Genomic DNA, 22,500 nt, shown 5'->3' with positions numbered 1-22,500 from the left:
TACGCGCCCACATTTCTGCGACTCTCAAGTTCCTCGTCATCTCCAGAACCTACGAAGGACCAAATATAGTCGGGGCCCCAGACGCTCCAACGCCGCTGGAGAGTCTCTGCTTTTGAGGCGGTGCTTTTGTGCCGTGAAAGTGATATTTTCTCCGCACAAAGATCTATTTTTCCGTGCGTTCCAAAGCAGTAATCTGACTGGAGAGACAGTAAATTGGAGAGCTGTTGGTGCTAATGACTGTTTGCCCAGGTTTGGGATAAAGCTCAGCTGTGATGACTGAGGACAGAACCGCCTCCGGAGCCACAGAGGAAGGTTCAGGTTCCTGTATCATCAAGAAAGTAGAGACACATAGTGAAGTCCAAGTGAGCGCTTTTATACCTTTACTTATTACAACATGAACAGCCTTAAATTGAATGTATTTGGTTTAGATTTGGAGTGATTCTGCTCTGGTTTAAACGTTATTGTGCTTTTAACTGAGCTAACTCACTCACTTTGAGACAGACTTTATTTTAAATGCTTTTTTGGTCATTTTGAACAGCTTTTTTACCCTTGAATCACTTTTTAAATGTTGTTCAAAATAAACATCGGACACAATTAAGGGAAAATATTAACTTGCCTGATGCATTGTTTTGAATGGAAGTAATGTAGAAATCCAACATGAATCAAATAAGAATAAACAGCAGAATTCACGGGATTTCATGAATTCAACTGCACTTTCAATAGGGACGGAACAATGTCACTGTTTTATTTTAATGTCATCCTCAAGTTTCTTTGTGATGTTGCTTGTTTTGCATGATTGTATTAAGCTTAAATCTGTTCAAGTATAAAGTATAAAGAGAAGAGATGGAGTAAAAACGGCGCTGAATATGTCGTTTTCCCACATTATTCTGGACTTGTGTGGGAGGCTCTCATGACCATGAACACCACAGTGAGGCGTTTGCAGTGAGGCGTTTGCAGTGAGGCGTTTGCTGTGAGGCGTTTGCAGTGAAGCGTTTGCAGTGAAGCGTTTGCTGTGAGGCGTGTGCAGTGAGGCGTTTGCAGTGAAGCGTTTGCTGTGAGGCGTTTGCAGTGAGGCGTGTGCAGTGAGGCATGTGCAGTGAGGCGTTTGCAGTGAGGCGTTTGCAGTAAAGTACATTTTACAGTGGATACTTCACTACAGTTGACAGCAGGTTAGTTACTTATTACTGAACCACAAGGAATACTTGATATGACTTTTCTTGCAGTGAAGCGTTTGCTGTGAGGCGTTTGCAGTGAGGCGTGTGCAGTGAGGCGTTTGCTGTGAGGCGTTTGCAGTGAAGCGTTTGCTGTGAGGCGTGTGCAGTGAGGCGTTTGCAGTGAGACGTTTGCTGTGAGGCGTTTGCAGTGAGGCGTTTGCAGTGAGGCGTTTGCAGTGAGGCGTTTGCTGTGAGGCATGTGCAGTGAGGCGTTTGCAGTGAGGCGTTTGCAGTGAGGCGTTTGCAGTGAGGCGTTTGCAGTGAGGCGTTTGCAGTGACGCGTTTGCTGTGAGGCGTGTGCAGTGAGGCGTGTGCAGTGAGGCGTGTGCAGTGAGGCGTGTGCAGTGAGGCGTTTGCAGTGAGGCGTTTGCAGTGAGATGTTTGCAGTGAGGCGTTTGCTGTGAGGCGTGTGCAGTGAGGCTTGTGCAGTGAGGCGTTTGCAGTGAGGCGTTTGCAGTGAAGCGTTTGCAGTGAGGCGTTTGCAGTGAGGCGTTTGCAGTGAGGCGTGTGCAGTGAGGCGTTTGCAGTGAGGCGTTTGCTGTGAGGCGTTTGCAGTGAGGCGTTTGCAGTGAAGCGTTTGCTGTGAGGCGTGTGCAGTGAAGCGTTTGCTGTGAGGCGTGTGCAGTGAGGCGTTTGCAGTGAGGCGTTTGCAGTGAGGCGTTTGCTGTGAGGCATGTGCAGTGAGGCGTTTGCAGTGAGGCGTTTGCAGTAAAGTACATTTTACAGTGGATACTTCACTACAGTTGACAGCAGGTTAGTTACTTATTACTGAACCACAAGGAATACTTGATATGACTTTTCTTGCAGTGAAGCGTTTGCTGTGAGGCGTTTGCAGTGAGGCGTGTGCAGTGAGGCGTTTGCTGTGAGGCGTTTGCAGTGAAGCGTTTGCTGTGAGGCGTGTGCAGTGAGGCGTTTGCAGTGAGACGTTTGCTGTGAGGCGTTTGCAGTGAGGCGTTTGCAGTGAGGCGTTTGCAGTGAGGCGTTTGCTGTGAGGCATGTGCAGTGAGGCGTTTGCAGTGAGGCGTTTGCAGTGAGGCGTTTGCAGTGAGGCGTTTGCAGTGAGGCGTTTGCAGTGACGCGTTTGCTGTGAGGCGTGTGCAGTGAGGCGTGTGCAGTGAGGCGTGTGCAGTGAGGCGTGTGCAGTGAGGCGTTTGCAGTGAGGCGTTTGCAGTGAGATGTTTGCAGTGAGGCGTTTGCTGTGAGGCGTGTGCAGTGAGGCGTGTGCAGTGAGGCGTTTGCAGTGAGGCGTTTGCAGTGAAGCGTTTGCAGTGAGGCGTTTGCAGTGAGGCGTTTGCAGTGAGGCGTTTGCAGTGACGCGTTTGCTGTGAGGCGTGTGCAGTGAGGCGTGTGCAGTGAGGCGTGTGCAGTGAGGCGTGTGCAGTGAGGCGTTTGCAGTGAGGCGTTTGCAGTGAGATGTTTGCAGTGAGGCGTTTGCTGTGAGGCGTGTGCAGTGAGGCGTGTGCAGTGAGGCGTTTGCAGTGAGGCGTTTGCAGTGAAGCGTTTGCTGTGAGGCGTTTGCAGTGAGGCGTTTGCAGTGAGGCGTGTGCAGTGAAGCGTTTGCAGTGAGGCGTTTGCTGTGAGGCTTTGCAGTGAGGCGTTTGCAGTGAGGCGTTTGCAGTGAGGCGTTTGCAGTGAGGCGTTTGCAGTGAGGCGTTTGTTGTGAGTCGTTTGCAGTGAGGCATTTGCAGTGAGGCGTTTGCAGTGAAGCGTTTGTTGTGAGCCGTTTGCAGTGAGGCGTTTGCAGTGAGGCGTTTGCAGTGAAGCGTTTGCAGTGAGGAATTTGCAGTGAAGCGTTTGCAGTGAGGCGTTTGTTGTGAGCCGTTTGCAGTGAGGCGTTTGCAGTGAGGCGTTTGCAGTGAGGCGTTTGCTGTGAGGCGTGTGCAGTGAGGCGTTTGCAGTGAGGCGTTTGCAGTGAAGCGTTTGCAGTGAGATGTTTGCAGTGAGGCGTTTGCTGTGAGGCGTGTGCAGTGAGGCGTGTGCAGTGAGGCGTTTGCAGTGAGGCGTTTGCAGTGAAGCGTTTGCTGTGAGGCGTTTGCAGTGAGGCGTTTGCAGTGAGGCGTTTGCAGTGAGGCGTGTGCAGTGAAGCGTTTGCAGTGAGGCGTTTGCTGTGAGGCGTTTGCAGTGAGGCGTTTGCAGTGAGGCGTTTGCAGTGAGGCGTTTGCAGTGAGGCGTTTGCAGTGAGGCGTTTGTTGTGAGCCGTTTGCAGTGAGGCATTTGCAGTGAGGCGTTTGCAGTGAAGCGTTTGTTGTGAGCCGTTTGCAGTGAGGCGTTTGCAGTGAGGCGTTTGCAGTGAAGCGTTTGCAGTGAGGCATTTGCAGTGAAGCGTTTGCAGTGAGGCGTTTGTTGTGAGCCGTTTGCAGTGAGGCGTTTGCAGTGAGGCGTTTGCTGTGAGGCGTTTGCAGTGAGCCGTTTGTTGTGAGCCGTTTGCAGTGAGGCATTTGCAGTGAAGCGTTTGCAGTGAGGCGTTTGTTGTGAGCCGTTTGCAGTGAGGCGTTTGCAGTGAGGCGTTTGCAGTGAGGCGTTTGCAGTGAGGCGTTTGTTGTGAGCCGTTTGCAGTGAGGCGTTTGCAGTGAGGCGTTTGCAGTGAGGCGTTTGCAGTGAGGCGTTTGCAGTGAGGCGTTTGCAGTGAAGCGTTTGCAGTGAAGCGTTTGCAGTGAGGCGTTTGTTGTGAGCCGTTTGCAGTGAGGCGTTTGCAGTGAGGCGTTTGTTGTGAGCCGTTTGCAGTGAGGCGTTTGCAGTGAGGCGTTTGCAGTGAAGCGTTTGCAGTGAAGCGTTTGCAGTGAAGCGTTTGCGGTGAGGCGTTTGCAGTGAGGCGTTTGTTGTGAGCCGTTTGCAGTGAGGCGTTTGCAGTGAGGCGTTTGCAGTGTGTCTGACAGACAAGTGTGCGTCTGTACAAGCCCGTGATAAAGATGGATGTGACACTGACACAAGAGAGCGAGGTGGTGGGCCGCGGCGCTGAGCTCAGCCTCCTCTTCGCCGCTCGCGCACGTCCAAAACGCTGCCCTTTGCTGAAAAATGCCAAGCGCACGGCATTCCAGCGCCGCACAAAGAAGGGCCCTCCCCGCTCTCAGCTGTGGAGACACCATCAGACAAGGCCCTAATGATATAATTGCATGGACTGGGGCGGGACGGGGCGGGCGGGACCCTCAGATGTGGAGCCGTGCATGTGCCACTGTCACACAATGCAGGGACAGGAGGGTCTTGTGGGGCCCTTGTGTGGGGGCTCCAGCTGTGATCGGCGTGATAGTCGATGGAATGGCCTTTCTGGCGGATCAGGGCCTGTATTGTGTCCACATGTGAGGAGGTGGGGGACTTCTTTTGGCTCCGCAGGAGGTGATGATGAGCCCCATGTATGTCCAGAGCGATTAGAGCACCCCTGCCCTCTTCGGAGACGCGGTCCACGCTCCCAGACGAGAATCGGACCAGTGTCCAGTGCAGGACGGCTGGCCGGGACCCAACTATGTCCCCCCCTCCCTCAGCGCCGTGGCCTTGGCTCAGGGCGTGTCCACTCTGGCACGGCACGATGCAGAATAGACTATTGTTGAGCCACAAGACACAGTGAGTGGAAGGAGGGGCGGAGCCGGGGCCCACACCAGAGGGGACGCTTCCAAATGCAGATGTATATGTACAGTATATGTACAGTATATGTACTATGTACAGTATATGTACAGTATATGTACTATGTACAGTATATGTACAGTACACAGTATATGTACAGTATATGTACAGTACACAGTATATGTACAGTATACAGTATATGTACAGTACACAGTATATGTACAGTATATGTACACTATACAGTATATATACAGTACACAGTATATGTACAGTATACAGTATATGTACAGTACACAGTATATGTACAGTATATGTACAGTACACAGTATATGTACAGTATACAGTATATGTACAGTACACAGTATATGTACAGTATATGTACATACAGCACCAGTGTTTCCGAGGGCAGTGCATGCTGGGACTATAAGGAGCAGTGGATTATAATTCCATCGTTTGTCATATATAAAGTGAACTAAAAGGCGCCTTAAGCGAAACAAACGTGTCCCACACAAAATGGCTGGAGGTCAGTGAGATTTATATATGGAGTTAATCCATATATAAGTGGTTATTTTTGGAGAAAATGAAATGCTTTTACGTTCACCTTATAGTGGAAAATATGGTATTCTTCAAATAGTTTGAGATTTTAAAAGAAGGTGAAATGAATTACTTTGGTATTTATAAAACTTTTCATTTGTGCACAATAAATCTGTTGAACTGAAACACTAAAAATGATTTTCCCTTCAACAAAAATCTCAAGTTTCCTTTATAATCTTCTAAACCAATAATGTAAAACACAGTAAATGTCTTTAAACCTCTGATGTCACTCACAGAGGTTTTTATTCCATAAAACCTCCTTGATTTTTGATATTTTGAGGTTAATCCCAGTTTCTCCATTGAAAACACAGAATGCTCCAGGTTTGTTTGACCTCAAGTCCAGAATAAAGAATGTTTCTGTCTAGACAATGGGTTCAATGGGTTCAATGGGTTCAATGGGTTCAATGGGTTCAATGGGTTAAATGGGTGAAATGGGTTCAATGGGTTAAATGGGTTAAATGGGTTCAATGGGTTCAATGGGTTCAATGGGTTCAATGGGTTCAATGGGTGAAATGGGTTCAATGGGTTCAATGGGTTAAATGGGTTCAATGGGTTAAATGGGTTCAATGGGTTAAATGGGTTCAATGGGTTAAATGGGTTAAATGGGTGAAATGGGTTCAATGGGTTAAATGGGTTCAATGGGTTAAATGGGTTAAATGGGTTCAATGGGTTCAATGGGTTCAATGGGTTAAATGGGTGAAATGGGTTCAATGGGTTAAATGGGTTCAATGGGTTAAATGGGTTCAATGGGTTAAATGGGTTCAATGGGTTAAATGGGTTCAGGGGAACACGAGACCACAAACATTTGGTATGTATAGAAAACAAAAGGAGAGAATATATCATAATCCTCCACGTGAATGTGTCTCATTGACCCACTGCACGCGCTCATGATTCGCTCGTCAAATACAAATATGAATTCCAATAGGCGATAATAAATAAATGTATTTCAGAACCAGTTGTTTTTAGAGCTGAAGTATTGGCACAGTCTCCTCTCCATTTAGAGACAATTCCATTTACATTTATCGCCTCTTTATTCCATGTTTAGAACGTCTGTAGCATTTTAGTACGGTTCTATTTTAAATCCTGTTTTAAATCCAGTTTTTTCTTGCGGTTCTCGTAAGAATAAATATGTTCTCAGGCGGTGCTTGAGTTTGAGACCCGCCGGTTTAAATTATCCCAATGTTTTACTTTCAATCTCCCTTTTTATAACCTTCACCTGCCATTCTCGGCTTTCTGCAGCAGCTCCGACACGTCTGCGTCTCTCTTCCATATGACGTGGCCTTTCCTGGTGGAATGTGCAGGATTTGGTGTGGGGACGATAAGGAGAGGCAGGTGGCGCGGGCAGTGGACGGCCCGCTGACCACGGCCCTGGACCAGTGTGATGCTGAGGGGATAAGGCTGAGCAGAGCAGCAGCAGGTGCTGGAGCAGATTACAAACTCACACGTGCTCTCAGCGCTCATAGCACACACAAACATGACATTTACATCAGGGGCCCCTGAGCTCTGAGCGCCGCTGATTGGATGAGTTTTATTGCCTTATCAAGGGCCTTTCATGCTCTCTAATGAAAACAGCGGGTTAAAGGGACTCGGCGTCAAACATCTCGCTCGGTAGAATTCCTCACCACGTTGGGTCTTAATTACACAAGAACTGATGGTTGCATTGCATTCTGGGCTTTTCTCAACTCACTCGTGCTGTGGATTTAAGATCTTTAACTTGAACTTCTAGACTCTCCAGTGAGGGGCACAAACAACCATCCTCTGTCCCATCCCTTCTCGAGGCCGGGCCCTAGAACCATATTCAGGTCCCTAAGAACCCGCAGGGTTCCCAGAAAAGAGGTTAATACAGGGGCGTCTAAACCTTTGTCACCAAGGGCCGCATTTTGATCCTGATCCGGAGCAGAGGGCCACAAACAACACGACAATATCCAATTTGTTGAAGTGATTCATTCAAAATGTTGCATTCGACAAAGTTTCGATGCCTCCAAACCTTTAATAAGACTTGGAACATTAATATTGGCTTAACATCAAAATGCTTACTGTATTTTCCACACTATTAAGGCGCACTTAAAAGTATTTTTTTAAAACGAAAGTGCGCCTTATACATGTATTCATTCTGGTCGTGTTTACTGACCTCCAAGCGATTTTGTGTGGTACACGTTTTGTTTCGCTTAAGGCGCCTTATAGTGTGGAAAATACGGTAAATCTTTCCAATTTTACAGTTAAAATGTGCTTATTTTTGTTGTTTCATCAACTTAGCAGGATGTCAACAACAGGAGGGCCAACAAAAATTGGTCTGAGGGCCGCATTTGGCCCCCGCGCCGTAGTTTGGACATGCCTGGGTTAAAACTAGACCGCTTGAATCATAACAAAGAAACAGCTTGATAATTGCTTCTAATGCACTATAACATTTTATAACTTTCTATAAAATTATAAAAAAAATTCTTATGTTATTATATTAAGAGCGTTGCTTTTCAGCTCGGATCAGGACGATGGTTTTCACTGGTGCCACAGCTCAAGGCGACACATTAAAGGGCCACTATCACATTAAAGGGCCCCTTAAAGGGCCACTATCACATTAAAGGGCCACTTAAAGGGCCACTATCACATTAAAGGGCCACTATCACATTAAAGGGCCACTTAAAGGGCCACTATCACATTAAAGGGCCACTTAAAGGGCCACTATCACATTAAAGGGCCACTTAAAGGGCCACTATCACATTAAAGGGCCACTATCACATTAAAGGGCCACTTAAAGGGCCACTATCACATTAAAGGGCCACTATCACATTAAAGGGCCACTTAAAGGGCCACTATCACATTAAAGGGCCACTATCACATTAAAGGGCCACATTAAAGGGCCACTATCACATTAAAGGGCCACTATCACATTAAAGGGCCACTTAAAGGGCCACTATCACATTAAAGGGCCACTTAAAGGGCCACTATCACGTTAAAGGGCCACTATCACATTAAAGGGCCACTTAAAGGGCCACTATCACATTAAAGGGCCACTTAAAGGGCCACTATCACATTAAAGGGCCACTATCACATTAAAGGGCCACTATCATCTTACATTAAAGGGCCACTATCATATTAAAGGGCCACTATCACATTAAAGGGCCACTATCATCTTACATTAAAGGGCCACCATCACATTAAAGGGCCACTATCATCTTACATTAAAGGGCCACTATCACATTAAAGGGCCACTATCACATTAAAGGGCCACTATCTTCTTACATTAAAGGGCCACTATCACATTAAAGGGCCACTATCACATTAAAGGGCCACTATCTTCTTACATTAAAGGGCCACTATCACATTAAAGGGCCACTATCTTCTTACATTAAAGGGCCACTATCACATTAAAGGGCCACTATCTTCTTACATTAAAGGGCCACTATCACATTAAAGGGCCACTATCATCTTACATTAAAGGGCCACTATCACATTAAAGGGCCACTATCACATTAAAGGGCCACTATCTTCTTACATTAAAGGGCCACTATCACATTAAAGGGCCACTATCTTCTTACATTAAAGGGCCACTATCACATTAAAGGGCCACTATCTTCTTACATTAAAGGGCCACTATCACATTAAAGGGCCACTATCTTCTTACATTAAAGGGCCACTATCACATTAAAGGGCCACTAAGTCACTTTTGTGACAATAAACTTAAATGTCCACAGCTTTTATTGTTTATCATGTTTTAAAACATGTTTCAGCTTTAATCATCGTTCCTGTCTTAAACGTTGACATCTGTGGACATGTCTGCCACAGCCGTAACAGAGAAGAGTCTGATCTGCTGCTGGCTCCGGGGCCCGTGTGAAAGAATGCTGCTGACACCAGGGACCGCTTTCCCCACAAACTCACTCAAACCGCCGCTCTGGGTTTTTCACGAGCAGATCCAAAATAAAAGTTCATATTTGACAAAACTTTGACATAAACAGGAATAGGACGGTCCAAACATGTCCAGAGTGAGACCTCTTCCACGTGTCAGTGTCTCATCGTCTGGTCCTTTTCATAAAACCCTGACAAACTGTGCTCGATGCAGAAAAGCCTAAAGTCTGAACTCGTGGCGTCCCGGGAACTGCGCTGTTCCCACCGTCACTTTGACCTGGCTGAACAGCGCCCCCACAGACCAGACGGGGCAGAGCGCCTCAAAGCCCTGGACAAGCCTTGACCACAGCTGGGCAGTGGCATTGTGCTCCTCAGCTGCAGGTGGAGCTGGCAGGTGGAGCTGGCAGGTGGAGCTGGCAGGTGGAGCGGCGTGGGAAAAGCATTCAGCCACATTCTGCTGGCTTGAACTGAAAATATACAGAATGTTTAAAAAAGATCTGTGTATCAAAATACAATTCAGACTTTCTATGACTTGTGTACTTTAACAGTATACAATACTATTTCTTAAAGATATTTATTGAACATCAGGCTAAATCAACTTTAATGATCTTTTAACCTTAAAGAGTGTTTCCTCATCATGTGTGTCCTGCAATTCAGGCTGGAGCGCTCAGCTGCCCCTATCCCCGCCCCCTATCCCCGCCCCCTATCCCCTATCCCCGCCTCAAAAACCCCGCCCCCTATCCCCTATCCCCCAGGAGGCGTGGCTTGTTACAGAGACATGCTGCATGAGGAGGCGTGGCTTGTTACAGAGACATGCTGCATGAGGAGGCGTGGCTTGTTACAGAGACATGCTGCATGAGGAGGCGTGGCTTGTTACAGAGACACGCTGCATGAGGAGGCGTGGCTTGTTACAGAGACACGCTGCATGAGGAGGCGTGGCTTGTTACAGAGACATGCTGCATGAGGAGGCGTGGCTTGCTACAGAGACACGCTGCATGAGGAGGCGTGGCTTGTTACAGAGACATGCTGCATGAGGAGGCGTGGCTTGTTACAGAGACACGCTGCATGAGGAGGCGTGGCTTGTTACAGAGACACGCTGCATGAGGAGGCGTGGCTTGTTACAGAGACATGCTGCATGAGGAGGCGTGGCTTGTTACAGAGACATGCTGCATGAGGAGGCGTGGCTTGTTACAGAGACACGCTGCATGAGGAGGCGTGGCTTGTTACAGAGACATGCTGCATGAGGAGGCGTGGCTTGTTACAGAGACACGCTGCATGAGGAGGCGTGGCTTGTTACAGAGACATGCTGCATGAGGAGGCGTGGCTTGTTACAGAGACACGCTGCATGAGGAGGCGTGGCTTGTTACAGAGACACGCTGCATGAGGAGGCGTGGCTTGTTACAGAGACACGCTGCATGAGGAGGCGTGGCTTGTTACAGAGACACGCTGCATGAGGAGGCGTGGCTTGTTACAGAGACACGCTGCATGAGGAGGCGTGGCTTGTTACAGAGACATGCTGCATGAGGAGGCGTGGCTTGTTACAGAGACATGCTGCATGAGGAGGCGTGGCTTGTTACAGAGACATGCTGCATGAGGAGGCGTGGCTTGTTACAGAGACATGCTGCATGAGGAGGCGTGGCTTGTTACAGAGACATGCTGCATGAGGAGGCGTGGCTTGTTACAGAGACATGCTGCATGAGGAGGCGTGGCTTGTTACAGAGACATGTTTGAGGGGGCGTGGCTTGTCACTTCTGCTGTTTAGGAACAGGAAGTCAAAGAACTTATTCTTCTCACTAAAACATCTGAGATCAATATTGAGGTTTACAATGAACAAAATACTTTTAAAAAGGTTTAAAAAAAATTGAATCAATCATTTAAAACATTTTACTTCAACTTCTTATGTAGGATTATATTTTAATGAGGAATTTCATTTTGCAGCTTTATCCTCACACGACACAGCAGAAGCTTCAACCTGGATTTAATTATATTTCATTTACAAAAGGTCAGTTTAAGGAACTGCTGAAAGGTTTGGAAATGGAATCGATCTTTGTGTCTGTTTTTAGGTCTAAAATGACAAAACCAGGACTAAACCCAAAATTAAACCTGGATTAGATCTAAACAAGAACTAGAATAAAGTCAAGTGCATATTAAGAATGAACTCAGCCTTAATGATATAACGACAATGGGACTTAAATATAGATTAAATAAAATACATGGAATGATAATTAATTATGATATTTCAACAGAAAATATAAGCCACATTATTTTTCAAAGCTTCTTTTTGTGGTGGAGGAACAGCACCACCTGGTGTTCATGTCATGTCATTACACATGTTCCACTGTATTAAGTACTCTTAAAGACACAGGCCTGGTGTTCACCTGGTTTAGTCCTGTTATAGGCTGCACATGGTGAGACATGCACATGGTGAGACCTGCACATGGTGAGACCTGCACATGGTGAGACCTGCACATGGTGAGACCTGCTCATGGTGAGACCTGCTCATGGTGAGACCTGCTCATGGTGAGACCTGCACATGGTGAGACCTGCTCATGGTGAGACCTGCTCATGGTGAGACCTGCACATGGTGAGACCTGCACATGGTGAGACCTGCACATGGTGAGACCTGCACATGGTGAGACCTGCACATGGTGAGACCTGCTCATGGTGAGACCTGCTCATGGTGAGACCTGCTCATGGTGAGACCTGCACATGGTGAGACCTGCTCATGGTGAGACCTGCTCATGGTGAGACCTGCTCATGGTGAGACCTGCTCATGGTGAGACCTGCACATGGTGAGACCTGCTCATGGTGAGACCTGCTCATGGTGAGACCTTCTCATGGTGAGACCTGCACATGGTGAGACCTGCTCATGGTGAGACCTGCTCATGGTGAGACCTGCACATGGTGAGACCTGCTCATGGTGAGACCTGCTCATGGTGAGACCTGCTCATGGTGAGACCTGCACATGGTGAGACCTGCACATGGTGAGACCTGCTCATGGTGAGACCTGCTCATGGTGAGACCTGCTCATGGTGAGACCTGCACATGGTGAGACCTGCACATGGTGAGACCTGCTCATGGTGAGACCTGCACATGGTGAGACCTGCTCATGGTGAGACCTGCTCATGGTGAGACCTGCACATGGTGAGACCTGCACATGGTGAGACCTGCACATGGTGAGACCTGCTCATGGTGAGACCTGCTCATGGTGAGACCTGCTCATGGTGAGACCTGCACATGGTGAGACCTGCTCATGGTGAGACCTGCACATGGTGAGACCTGCACATGGTGAGACCTGCACATGGTGAGACCTGCACATGGTGAGACCTGCTCATGGTGAGACCTGCACATGGTGAGACCTGCTCATGGTGAGACCTGCACATGGTGAGACCTGCTCATGGTGAGACCTGCACATGGTGAGACCTGCTCATGGTGAGACCTGCACATGGTGAGACCTGCTCATGGTGAGACCTGCTCATGGTGAGACCTGCACATGGTGAGACCTGCACATGGTGAGACCTGCTCATGGTGAGACCTGCTCATGGTGAGACCTGCACATGGTGAGACCTGCTCATGGTGAGACCTGCACATGGTGAGACCTGCTCATGGTGAGACCTGCACATGGTGAGACCTGCACATGGTGAGACCTGCACATGGTGAGACCTGCACATGGTGAGACCTGCACATGGTGAGACCTGCTCATGGTGAGACCTGCTCATGGTGAGACCTGCTCATGGTGAGACCTGCACATGGTGAGACCTGCTCATGGTGAGACCTGCTCATGGTGAGACCTGCACATGGTGAGACCTGCTCATGGTGAGACCTGCACATGGTGAGACCTGCTCATGGTGAGACCTGCTCATGGTGAGACCTGCACATGGTGAGACCTGCTCATGGTGAGACCTGCTCATGGTGAGACCTGCACATGGTGAGACCTGCTCATGGTGAGACCTGCTCATGGTGAGACCTGCTCATGGTGAGACCTGCTCATGGTGAGACCTGCACATGGTGAGACCTGCTCATGGTGAGACCTGCTCATGGTGAGACCTGCTCATGGTGAGACCTGCACATGGTGAGACCTGCTCATGGTGAGACCTGCTCATGGTGAGACCTGCTCATGGTGAGACCTGCACATGGTGAGACCTGCTCATGGTGAGACCTGCTCATGGTGAGACCTGCTCATGGTGAGACCTGCTCATGGTGAGACCTGCTCATGGTGAGACCTGCACATGGTGAGACCTGCTCATGGTGAGACCTGCACATGGTGAGACCTGCTCATGGTGAGACCTGCACATGGTGAGACCTGCACATGGTGAGACCTGCTCATGGTGAGACCTGCACATGGTGAGACCTGCACATGGTGAGACCTGCACATGGTGAGACCTGCACATGGTGAGACCTGCTCATGGTGAGACCTGCACATGGTGAGACCTGCACATGGTGAGACCTGCTCATGGTGAGACCTGCACATGGTGAGACCTGCACATGGTGAGACCTGCACATGGTGAGACCTGCACATGGTGAGACCTGCACATGGTCTCTGTAATCCTGGACCTGCTGGAAACGCATGGCCACAATCCACAGCCCTGGCCAAGAAAGAATCTGTCAAAACTGTCATTTTACATATTTAACCGAACAGGATTTTTGCAGTTGATATGTAAGAATATTTAATAAAGCTGTGTCTAAAATATCATAGTGGAACATATTTGACAAAAGAAACAGAACAGAAACCACCCGGATGGTGCTCTTACCTAAGAAAGCTCAGACTGAGAGAAGATCGTGCTCTGAGGAGCCTCACTGCCTCACTTCATCCGTCTGTCAAAGAGAAGGAATGCAAAAAGAACCAGCCTGAGGGAATCCTTCTGTAGTACACAGATATTATACAGATATTATACAGATATTATACAGATATTGTACAGATATTGTACAGATATTGTACAGATATTATACAGATATTATACAGATATTATACAGATATTATACAGATATTGTACAGATATTGTACAGATATTATACAGATATTATACAGATAGTACACAGATAGTACACAGATAGTACACAGATATTATACAGATATTATACAGATAGTACACAGATAGTACACAGATAGTACACAGATATTATACAGATAGTACACAGATATTATACAGATATTATACAGATATTATACAGATATTATACAGATATTATACAGATATTACACAGATAGTACACAGATAGTACACAGATATTATACAGATATTATACAGATAGTACACAGATAGTACACAGATAGTACACAGATAGTACACAGATAGTACACAGATATTACACAGATATTACACAGATAGTACACAGATAGTACACAGATAGTACACAGATAGTACATACCTGAATATTAAAGGTTTTAAGAAGACACCGGACATAGTTTTAAGCTGATCTGTAAATGCATGTACAGTATGTCAAATATTTGTGCATTGTTTGATTTCAACATTCCCAAATATGTTTCTATTTAAAATTGAAAAGATGCTTTGTCAAGTGTTTGTGTATTTTAATACATCACTCATAGTACAAGTGTTTCTGACATGGGGCAAGGTACAAACCAGGAGATATGAATGAAGTATGTATGCACAGTACTTACACGATCCAAATACCAGCGGTGCCAAACACACGTGTCTTTACTATTCTTATGCTTCAAAAAGAAGTATTAACACTGATCCCACGAGTGAACGAGCGGAATGTTCCAAACGTCATCGCTCTGATCTGAAAACACCAGCAGTGACTCATGGTGCCATGACAATGACCATTTACCAGAACTTCATGTACCAAAATGCAATGGGGCTCAAATGTATGGTTAGGGTTCATGAATAACTCTTAGTCAACTAATACTTAACATTTCTGATTTTAGTTTACCATAAATGTGCTTAACCTAACTTGGGTTTTCTCATTGATTCTTATATTGATGATTTATAAGTGCATTTTGTAAAACGTTCTCCTGTGTGAATAATTATATTATATTATATAATTATAATTACATTATAAGGACGGTTTTCCCGATCTCTTCCAGTGACGTGATGTTGGTGATGATTGACAGCTTCATCAAAGGTGTGACATCATCATCACGGCTTCTTGTCATTGCACGTTTTACTATATTATTTAAATGTATTTGAGCGGCTTACCTGATGTGTCCTAATATTCATGTTTTCACTCATGAAAACAGCCACAGGAACCTCTCCAATTTAAACCCTAAACTGGGTCAAGGCCTCGTGTTTACAGGTTTTACCTCCTGCGCCGGAGGAAACAGCCCCAGACACAGAAACATCACAACTCTGCACAGAAAGGCCCAGTCTGGCCCCGGGAGTCGAACCTGCGGGTGCTAACCACTCTGCCACTGCCCTGCACATCACAAGGATCAAAAAGCATATGAAATGATCCCGCACACAGTCAACTACAAACAAGTACACAACACTTTGTATGACGCACATTGTGTTGTTTAACCTCCTGGTCCCGCTCAAACCGAGAGAAGCTCTTTTAAATACCTCATCTCTTTTTACCATACAAGTTTGGGATTAAAAACTCATTTCACCTCTACATTGTTTTAGATAAATATAGTTTATTCAGTTTTGATTTGATGATGATTTTTATCCTCTCCTTGAACCGACACCTTAACGTGGTGGAGGGGTTTGAGTGCCCGAATGATCCCGGGAGCTATGTTGTCGGGGGCTTCATGCCCCTGGTAGGGTCTCCCAAGGCAAACAGGTCCTAGGTGACGGGTCAGACAAAGATCGGTTCAGAAGCCCCCTATGATGACAACACGAACAAGGCAGTTTACGTCGCCCGGATCGGCGTCACCGGGGCCCCATCCTGGAGCCAGGCCTGGGATGGGTGCTCCATGGCGAGCGCCTGGTGGCCGGGTCTTACCCCACGGGGCCCGGCCGGGCACAGCCCGAAAGAGCGACGTGGGGCCGCCCTCCCATGTTCCCACCACCCGCAGGAGGATCCATAAGGGGCCGGTGCAAAGAGATATGGGCAGCAGTCGACGGCAGGGGCCTCGACGACCAGATCTCCAGACACAGAGACTAACTCTGGGGACATGGAATGTCACCTTGCTGGGGGGGAAAGAGCCTGAGCTTGTGCAGGAGGTTGAGCGATATCGACTAGATATAGTCGGCCTCACCTCCACGCACAGTTTGGGCTCTGGAACCATCTCCTCGAGAGGGGCTGAACGCTCCACTTCTCTGGTGTTGCCTGCGGGGAGAGGCGGGACTGATGTGGGCAGGGCTGGTGTGGGCGGGGCTGGTGTGGGCTTATAGCCCCTCAGCTCAGCCACCACGTGTTGGAGTTTACCCCGGTGAACGAGAGGGTCGCGTCCCTCCGCCTTCGGGTGGGGGACAGGTCTCTCACTGTTGTGGCGGCCTACGGGCCGAACAGCAGTGCAGAGTAGCCGGCCTTCTTGGAGTCCTTGGGAGGGGTACTGGACAGTGCAGCGAACGGGGACTCCGTTGTTCTACTGGGGGACTTCAACGCCCACGTGGGCAATGACAGTGACACCTGGAGAGGGGTGATCGGGAAGAACGGCTTCCCCGATCTGAACACGAGCGGTGTTCAGTTATTGGACTTCTGTGCTAGCCACGGATTGTCCATAACGAACACCATGTTCAAGCACAAGGTCCATCAGTGCACATGGCACCAGGACACCCTAGGCCGGAGGTCAATGATCGACTTTGTTGTCGTGTCATCAGACCTCCGGCCGCGTGTCTTGGACACTCGGGTGAAGAGAGGGGCAGAGTTGTCAACCGATCACCACCTGGTGGTGAGTTGGATCCGCTGGCGGAGGAGGAAGCCGGACAGACTTGGCAGACCCAAGTGCATTGTGAGGGTCTGTTGGGAACGTCAGTCTCTGTCAGTAGGGTATTCAACTCGTACCTCCGGGAGAGCTTCTCCCATGTCCCGGGGGAGGCTGGGGACATTGAGTCCGAGTGGACCATGTTCTCCGCCTCCATTGTTGATGCGGCTGCTCGGAGCTGTGGTCGCAAGGTCTCCGGTGCCTGTCGTGGCGGCAACCCCCGAACCCGGTGGTGGACACCGGAAGTAAGGGATGCCGTCAGACTGAAGAAGGAGGCCTATCAGGCCACTCTGGCTTGTAGGTCTCCTGAGGTCATCGACGGGTATCGGCAGGCCAAACGGGCCGCGGCTCGTGCTGTCGCAGAGGCAAAAACCCGGGCCTGGGAGGAGTTCGGGGAGGCCATGGAGGAGGACTATCGGTCGGCACCAAAGAAATTCTGGCAAACCGTCCGGCGCCTCAGGAGGGGGAAGCAGTGTCTCACCAACACCGTTTACGGTGCGGGTGGAGGCCTGCTGACCTCGACTGGGGATGTCGTCGGACGGTGGAAGGAATACTTTGAGGTTCTCCTTAATCCCTCAGTCACGTCTTCCGAAGAGGAAGTAGAGACCGGGGACTCGGAGGCTGGCTCATCCATCACCCAAGCTGAAGTCACTGAGGTTGTTCACAAACTCCTCGGTGGCAGGGCTCCGGGGGTGGATGAGATCCGCCCTGAGTACCTAAAGTATCTGGATGTTGTAGGACTGTCTTGGCTGACATGTCTCTGCAACATCGCGTGGCGTTCGGGGACCGTGCCTCTGGACTGGCAGACCGGGGTGGTGGCCCCTCTGTTCAAGAAGGGGGACCGGAGGGTGTGTTCCAACTACAGAGGGATCACACTCCTCAGCCTCCCAGGTAAGGTCTATTCCAAGGTACTGGAGAGGAGAATCCAACCGATAGTTGAACCTCGGATTCAGGAGGAGCAGAGTGGTTTTCGTCCCGGTCGTGGAACACTGGACCAGCTCTATACCCTCCATCAGGTGCTTGAGGGTTCATGGGAGTTTGCCCAACCGGTCCACATGTGCTTTGTGGATCTGGAGAAGGCTTTCGACCGTGTCCCTCGGGGTGTCCTTTGGGGGGTGCTCCGGGAGTACGGGGTCTGGGGCCCTTTGCTCAGGGCTGTCCGGTCCCTGTATGACCGGAGCAGGAGCTGTGTTCGCATTGCCGGCAGTAAGTCAGACCTGTTCCCAGTGCATAAGTCAGAACTGTTCCCAGTGCATGTTGGACTCCGCCAGGGCTGCTCTTTGTCACCGGTTCTGTTCATAATTTTTATGGACAGAATTTCTAGGCGCAGTCAGGGGTCGGAGGGTGTCCGGTTTGGGGACCACAGGATCTCATCTCTGCTGTTTGCAGACAATGTTGTCCTGATGGCTCGATAAAGCCCGGACCTGCAACATGCACTGGGACGGTTTGCAGCCGAGTGTGAAGCGGCTGGGATGAGAATCAGCACCTCCAAATCCGAGGCCATGGTTCTCGACCGGAAAAAGGTGGCTTGCCCTCTCCAGGTGGGTGGGGTGTCCTTGCCCCAAGTGGAGGAGTTCAAGTATCTCGGGGTCTTGTTCACGAGTGAGGGAAGGATGGAGCGTGAGATTGACAGTTGGATCGGTGCAGCGGCTGCAGTGATGCAGTCGCTGCATCGTGACTGTTGTAGTAAAGAGGGAGCTGAGCCGAAAGGCAAAGCTCTCTATTTACCGGTCGGTCTATGTTCCTGACCTCACCTATGGTCATGAGCTTTGGGTAGTGACCGAAAGAACAAGATCGCGAATACAAGCGGTCGAAATGAGTTTCCTCCGCCGTGTGGCTGGGCGCTCCCTTAGAGATAAGGTGATGAGCTCGGCCACACGGGGGGAGCTCGGAGTAGAGCCGCTGCTCCTCCACGTCGAGAGGAGCCAGCTGAGGTGGCTCGGGCATCTGTTCCGGAGCCTCCTGGGCGCCTCCCTCGGGAGGTGTTTCAGGCATGTCCCACCGGGAAGAGGCCCCGGGGAAGACCCAGGACACGCTGGAGAGACTATGTCTCTTGGCTGGCCTGGGAACGCCTCGGGATCCCCCCGGAGGAGTTAGAGGAAGTGTCTGGGGAGAGGGAAGTCTGGGAGTCCCTGCTCAGACTGCTGCCCCCGCGACCCGGCCCCGGATAAAGCGGCAGAAAATGGATGGATGGATGATTTTCATTTTATTTGATCAATTTTAAAAAATGCATGTTTTATGTTCAAAGTCCTTGGCTGGCTGGCTCCTCCCCTTCCTCCTCCCCTTCCTCCTCCCCCTCTGTTAAAGGGCCTCATTATGGAACAGCCTCTGACCATTACAGAACGTCCATCACTGTCCATCACTGTCCACTACTGTCCATCACTGTCCATCACTGTCCACTACTGTCCACTACTGTCCATCACTGTCCATCACTGTCCACTACTGTCCACTACTGTCCACTACTGTCCATCACTGTCCATCACTGTCCACCACTGTCCATCACTGTCCATTACTGTCCATCACTGTCCACTACTGTCCACTACTGTCCATCACTGTCCATCACTGTCCATCACTGTCCACTACTGTCCATCACTGTCCACTACTGTCCAACACTGTCCATCACTGTCCATCACTGTCCACTTTCCACTTCCAAACTGTAGATGAAGGGACACGTCTGTGTCCTTGTGGTGGTGTTTGTAACTGTAACTGTCATTGACATGTTCATTCATAGAAACTGTCCAGAAACTAAATCATAAAACATTCAGACCATTTCAGATGCGTTGAATGTGACTTTTAGAATACTTTGAGGAGCTACATTATTATTCCAACATTTTTAAGATAATAGGACAAGAATAAATGACTTGAACTGTAATTACACGTTTATATTCTGAAATAAATGTCTGAACAAGCCGTGGTTTTCATTGCATTTATTTTACAGCAGTTTATCTACATTTATTTATATCACAATTCCAGCTCCATCTTGACATCCATTTTAGATTTGTACGGCTCCAGCAGAGGGCGCACTTCTTCAGACAGGAACCTGGACACCTGCACGTGACAGGAGAAGGAGGTGAAGTAGAAGGAGGTGAAGGAGAAGGAGGTGAAGTAGAAGGAGGTGAAGTAGAAGGAGGTGAAGTAGAAGGAGGTGAAGGAGAAGGAGGTGAAGTAGAAGGAGGTGAAGTAGAAGGAGGTGAAGTAGAAGGAGGTGAAGTAGAAGGAGGTGAAGTAGAAGGAGGTGAAGTAGAAGGAGGTGAAGTAGAAGGAGGTGAAGTAGAAGGAGGTGAAGGAGAAGGAGGTGAAGTAGAAGGAGGTGAAGTAGAAGGAGGTGAAGTAGAAGGAGGTGAAGTAGAAGGAGGTGAAGTAGAAGGAGGTGAAGTAGAAGGAGGTGAAGTAGAAGGAGGTGAAGTAGAAGGAGGTGAAGTAGAGGATGAACAGTGTGGTGCTGCTGTACCTGCTGAGGGGCGCGGCCGATGAAGGTCTTTGGGGCGAGCAGAGCGTCCAGCTGGCCCAGGATGGGAGCAAAGTACGGGTCAGCCTGGACTCTGGCCAACAGGTCGTTGTCACCTCCCTCCTGCTTGACCACGGCCGCTGCCTGCTGGGACAGGACGCGGATCTTCTCGTGGCAGTCCTGAGCACAGAGAGGCCGGGGTCCACATGATGAGAAACAAAGAAAACAGAAGAGCGACTGCAGCAGAAGAAGTCGTCTTTTTATTGTTTCTAAGAATATGAATTACTTCACAAATCAATTTCTTGGAGACAGATGAATTGGAGAGGGAGGAGCTCAAAACATAGATAAGATTTTACCACGTAATCTTACACTAAAAGTCATGAAAAGGTCCAATTTTGTCCAGTTCATGTGTTTTTTCAGGATTGATTCTAGTTTTAGTTCTGTTTGATACTTTTGAGTATCCCAGTACACAGCCATGTCACGTAAATTTAGACTTAAGGCCTCCATTTTATTCTTGTAAGTATTGTCTCTCATAGAGTCGTGACAGCAGCACTTTGGCCTCAGGGATGAGAGCTGAGTTGCTGTGAAACTGCACAAATATAAATACTAGCAATATATAGCTTTAACTGCGTCTACAACACTGGGTTGTGTGTGATAGAAAAAAGGCCGCGGCTCTGCAGACACGGCCTAGAAAAAAAAGCGACAATAACACAGATGTTGCCATAGTGATAACAATGAAACGTGCATCTCGTACCTGTCTGTTCCCTCCGGCCTTCACCATGGCCATGATCAGGTTTTCTGTGGCCATGAAGGGCAGCTCGTGGCGGATGTGCCTCTCAATGACTTTGGGGTAGACCACCAGCCCCTCGGTGATGTTCTGTAAGGTGCTGAGGATGATGTCTGCGGTCAGGAAGGACTCGGGGAGAGAGATCCGCCTGGACAAGTGACAAAAATGCAAATATGATTCAGTCATTTATAAGCTGTGCTTTAGAACTAGATTTGGTGTTGAAAGAGTTCCTGACCTGTTGGCGCTGTCATCCAGAGTCCTCTCCAGCCACTGCACTGAGGCCGTCTGCAGAGGGTTGGCCATTAGCGCCACCAGGTGACGGGCCAGGCTACAGCAGCGCTCCGCCCTCATGGGGTTCCTCTTGTACGGCATGGCACTAGAACCTGCACAGCACATTCAGACTCTACTATCATCTTCAGGAAAACACAGGACTATTCATTACAGAATATGGACTCTAATAATAAAGCTGGTACAGCAGAAGGCGACCTAAAACTAGGATGGACATGGCGTTCCATCATGTTTGGTGCTTCGCTTTTACCAGGCTAAATTTAGGCCAAAGACCTACTTTTTGCCCAAACACTATTAATCTAATAGTAATATCTCAGCTGCTGTTTGACCTCATTGTTTAGAACGCTCATATACCATATGTGGCTGAGGAATTTACAATCTTGGAACAAAACAGTTATTTTATGGTTTGCTATGACCAATATTAGGTAGATAATTGTTTGAAAAGTAGTACTGATGGTGTAGTCAGAGTACTGCAGGTGTAAAGCAGTGTGTGTGTACCGATCTGCTCCTTCTCAAAGGGCTCTTCGATCTCCTTCAGGTTGGCGAGGAGGCGGATGTCGGTGCAGATCTGTCACGGTGAGAAACACACATAAACCTCGACACTAGAGGGCGACATTGTCCTAACAGTTCCGTGGTGTTTACCTTGTGCACAGTGGCGCCCATACTGGCCAGAGCAGAGAGGCAGTCCACGTCCACCTTGCGGCTGTACGTCTGTCCAGTCACCAGGTAAGATCTGGCTCAAAGAACATGAATTATTTTATGATGATTATTCAAGCCAAACCAAGACGACACTGCTTACTTTTTGAAGCCCGACATCTCCGTCACCATCCGGTCCAGCTCTTCCACCTAATATACCAGTCATATCATTTATGTGTTTCATTACAACACAAATGGAAGAGTTTTGAATTTCAATACTGATGAAAACCAAATCCAATATTGCTCA

The 22,500-nt window shown here is 48.6% G+C and overlaps 1 protein-coding gene across 1 annotated transcript in view; it reads right to left on the bottom strand.

Annotated features, from left to right (window-relative positions):
* Positions 1 to 19,952: 19,952 nt before the first annotated feature.
* The window catches only part of adsl (adenylosuccinate lyase), a 13,485-nt gene continuing 10,937 nt past the window's right edge, over positions 19,953 to 22,500 (bottom strand). The window contains exons 6-12 of the mRNA XM_072443786.1: positions 22,357 to 22,403; positions 22,200 to 22,290; positions 22,056 to 22,125; positions 21,505 to 21,652; positions 21,237 to 21,417; positions 20,486 to 20,662; positions 19,953 to 20,082 (exon numbers count right to left, since the gene is read on the bottom strand). Coding sequence (XP_072299887.1) covers positions 19,996 to 20,082; positions 20,486 to 20,662; positions 21,237 to 21,417; positions 21,505 to 21,652; positions 22,056 to 22,125; positions 22,200 to 22,290; positions 22,357 to 22,403 — 801 coding nt within the window. The 3' untranslated portion in view covers positions 19,953 to 19,995. The remainder of the gene's footprint in view (positions 20,083 to 20,485; positions 20,663 to 21,236; positions 21,418 to 21,504; positions 21,653 to 22,055; positions 22,126 to 22,199; positions 22,291 to 22,356; positions 22,404 to 22,500) is intronic.

The sequence above is a fragment of the Eucyclogobius newberryi genome, unplaced genomic scaffold (assembly GCF_026437365.1).
Source record: "Eucyclogobius newberryi isolate DKJ021-1_F unplaced genomic scaffold, fEucNew1.0.hap1 SCAF_13, whole genome shotgun sequence".
Classification (NCBI taxonomy): domain Eukaryota; kingdom Metazoa; phylum Chordata; class Actinopteri; order Gobiiformes; family Gobiidae; genus Eucyclogobius; species Eucyclogobius newberryi.
Note: the sequence above shows the minus strand (reverse complement) of the source record. Positions and strands in the feature narration are given on the sequence as shown.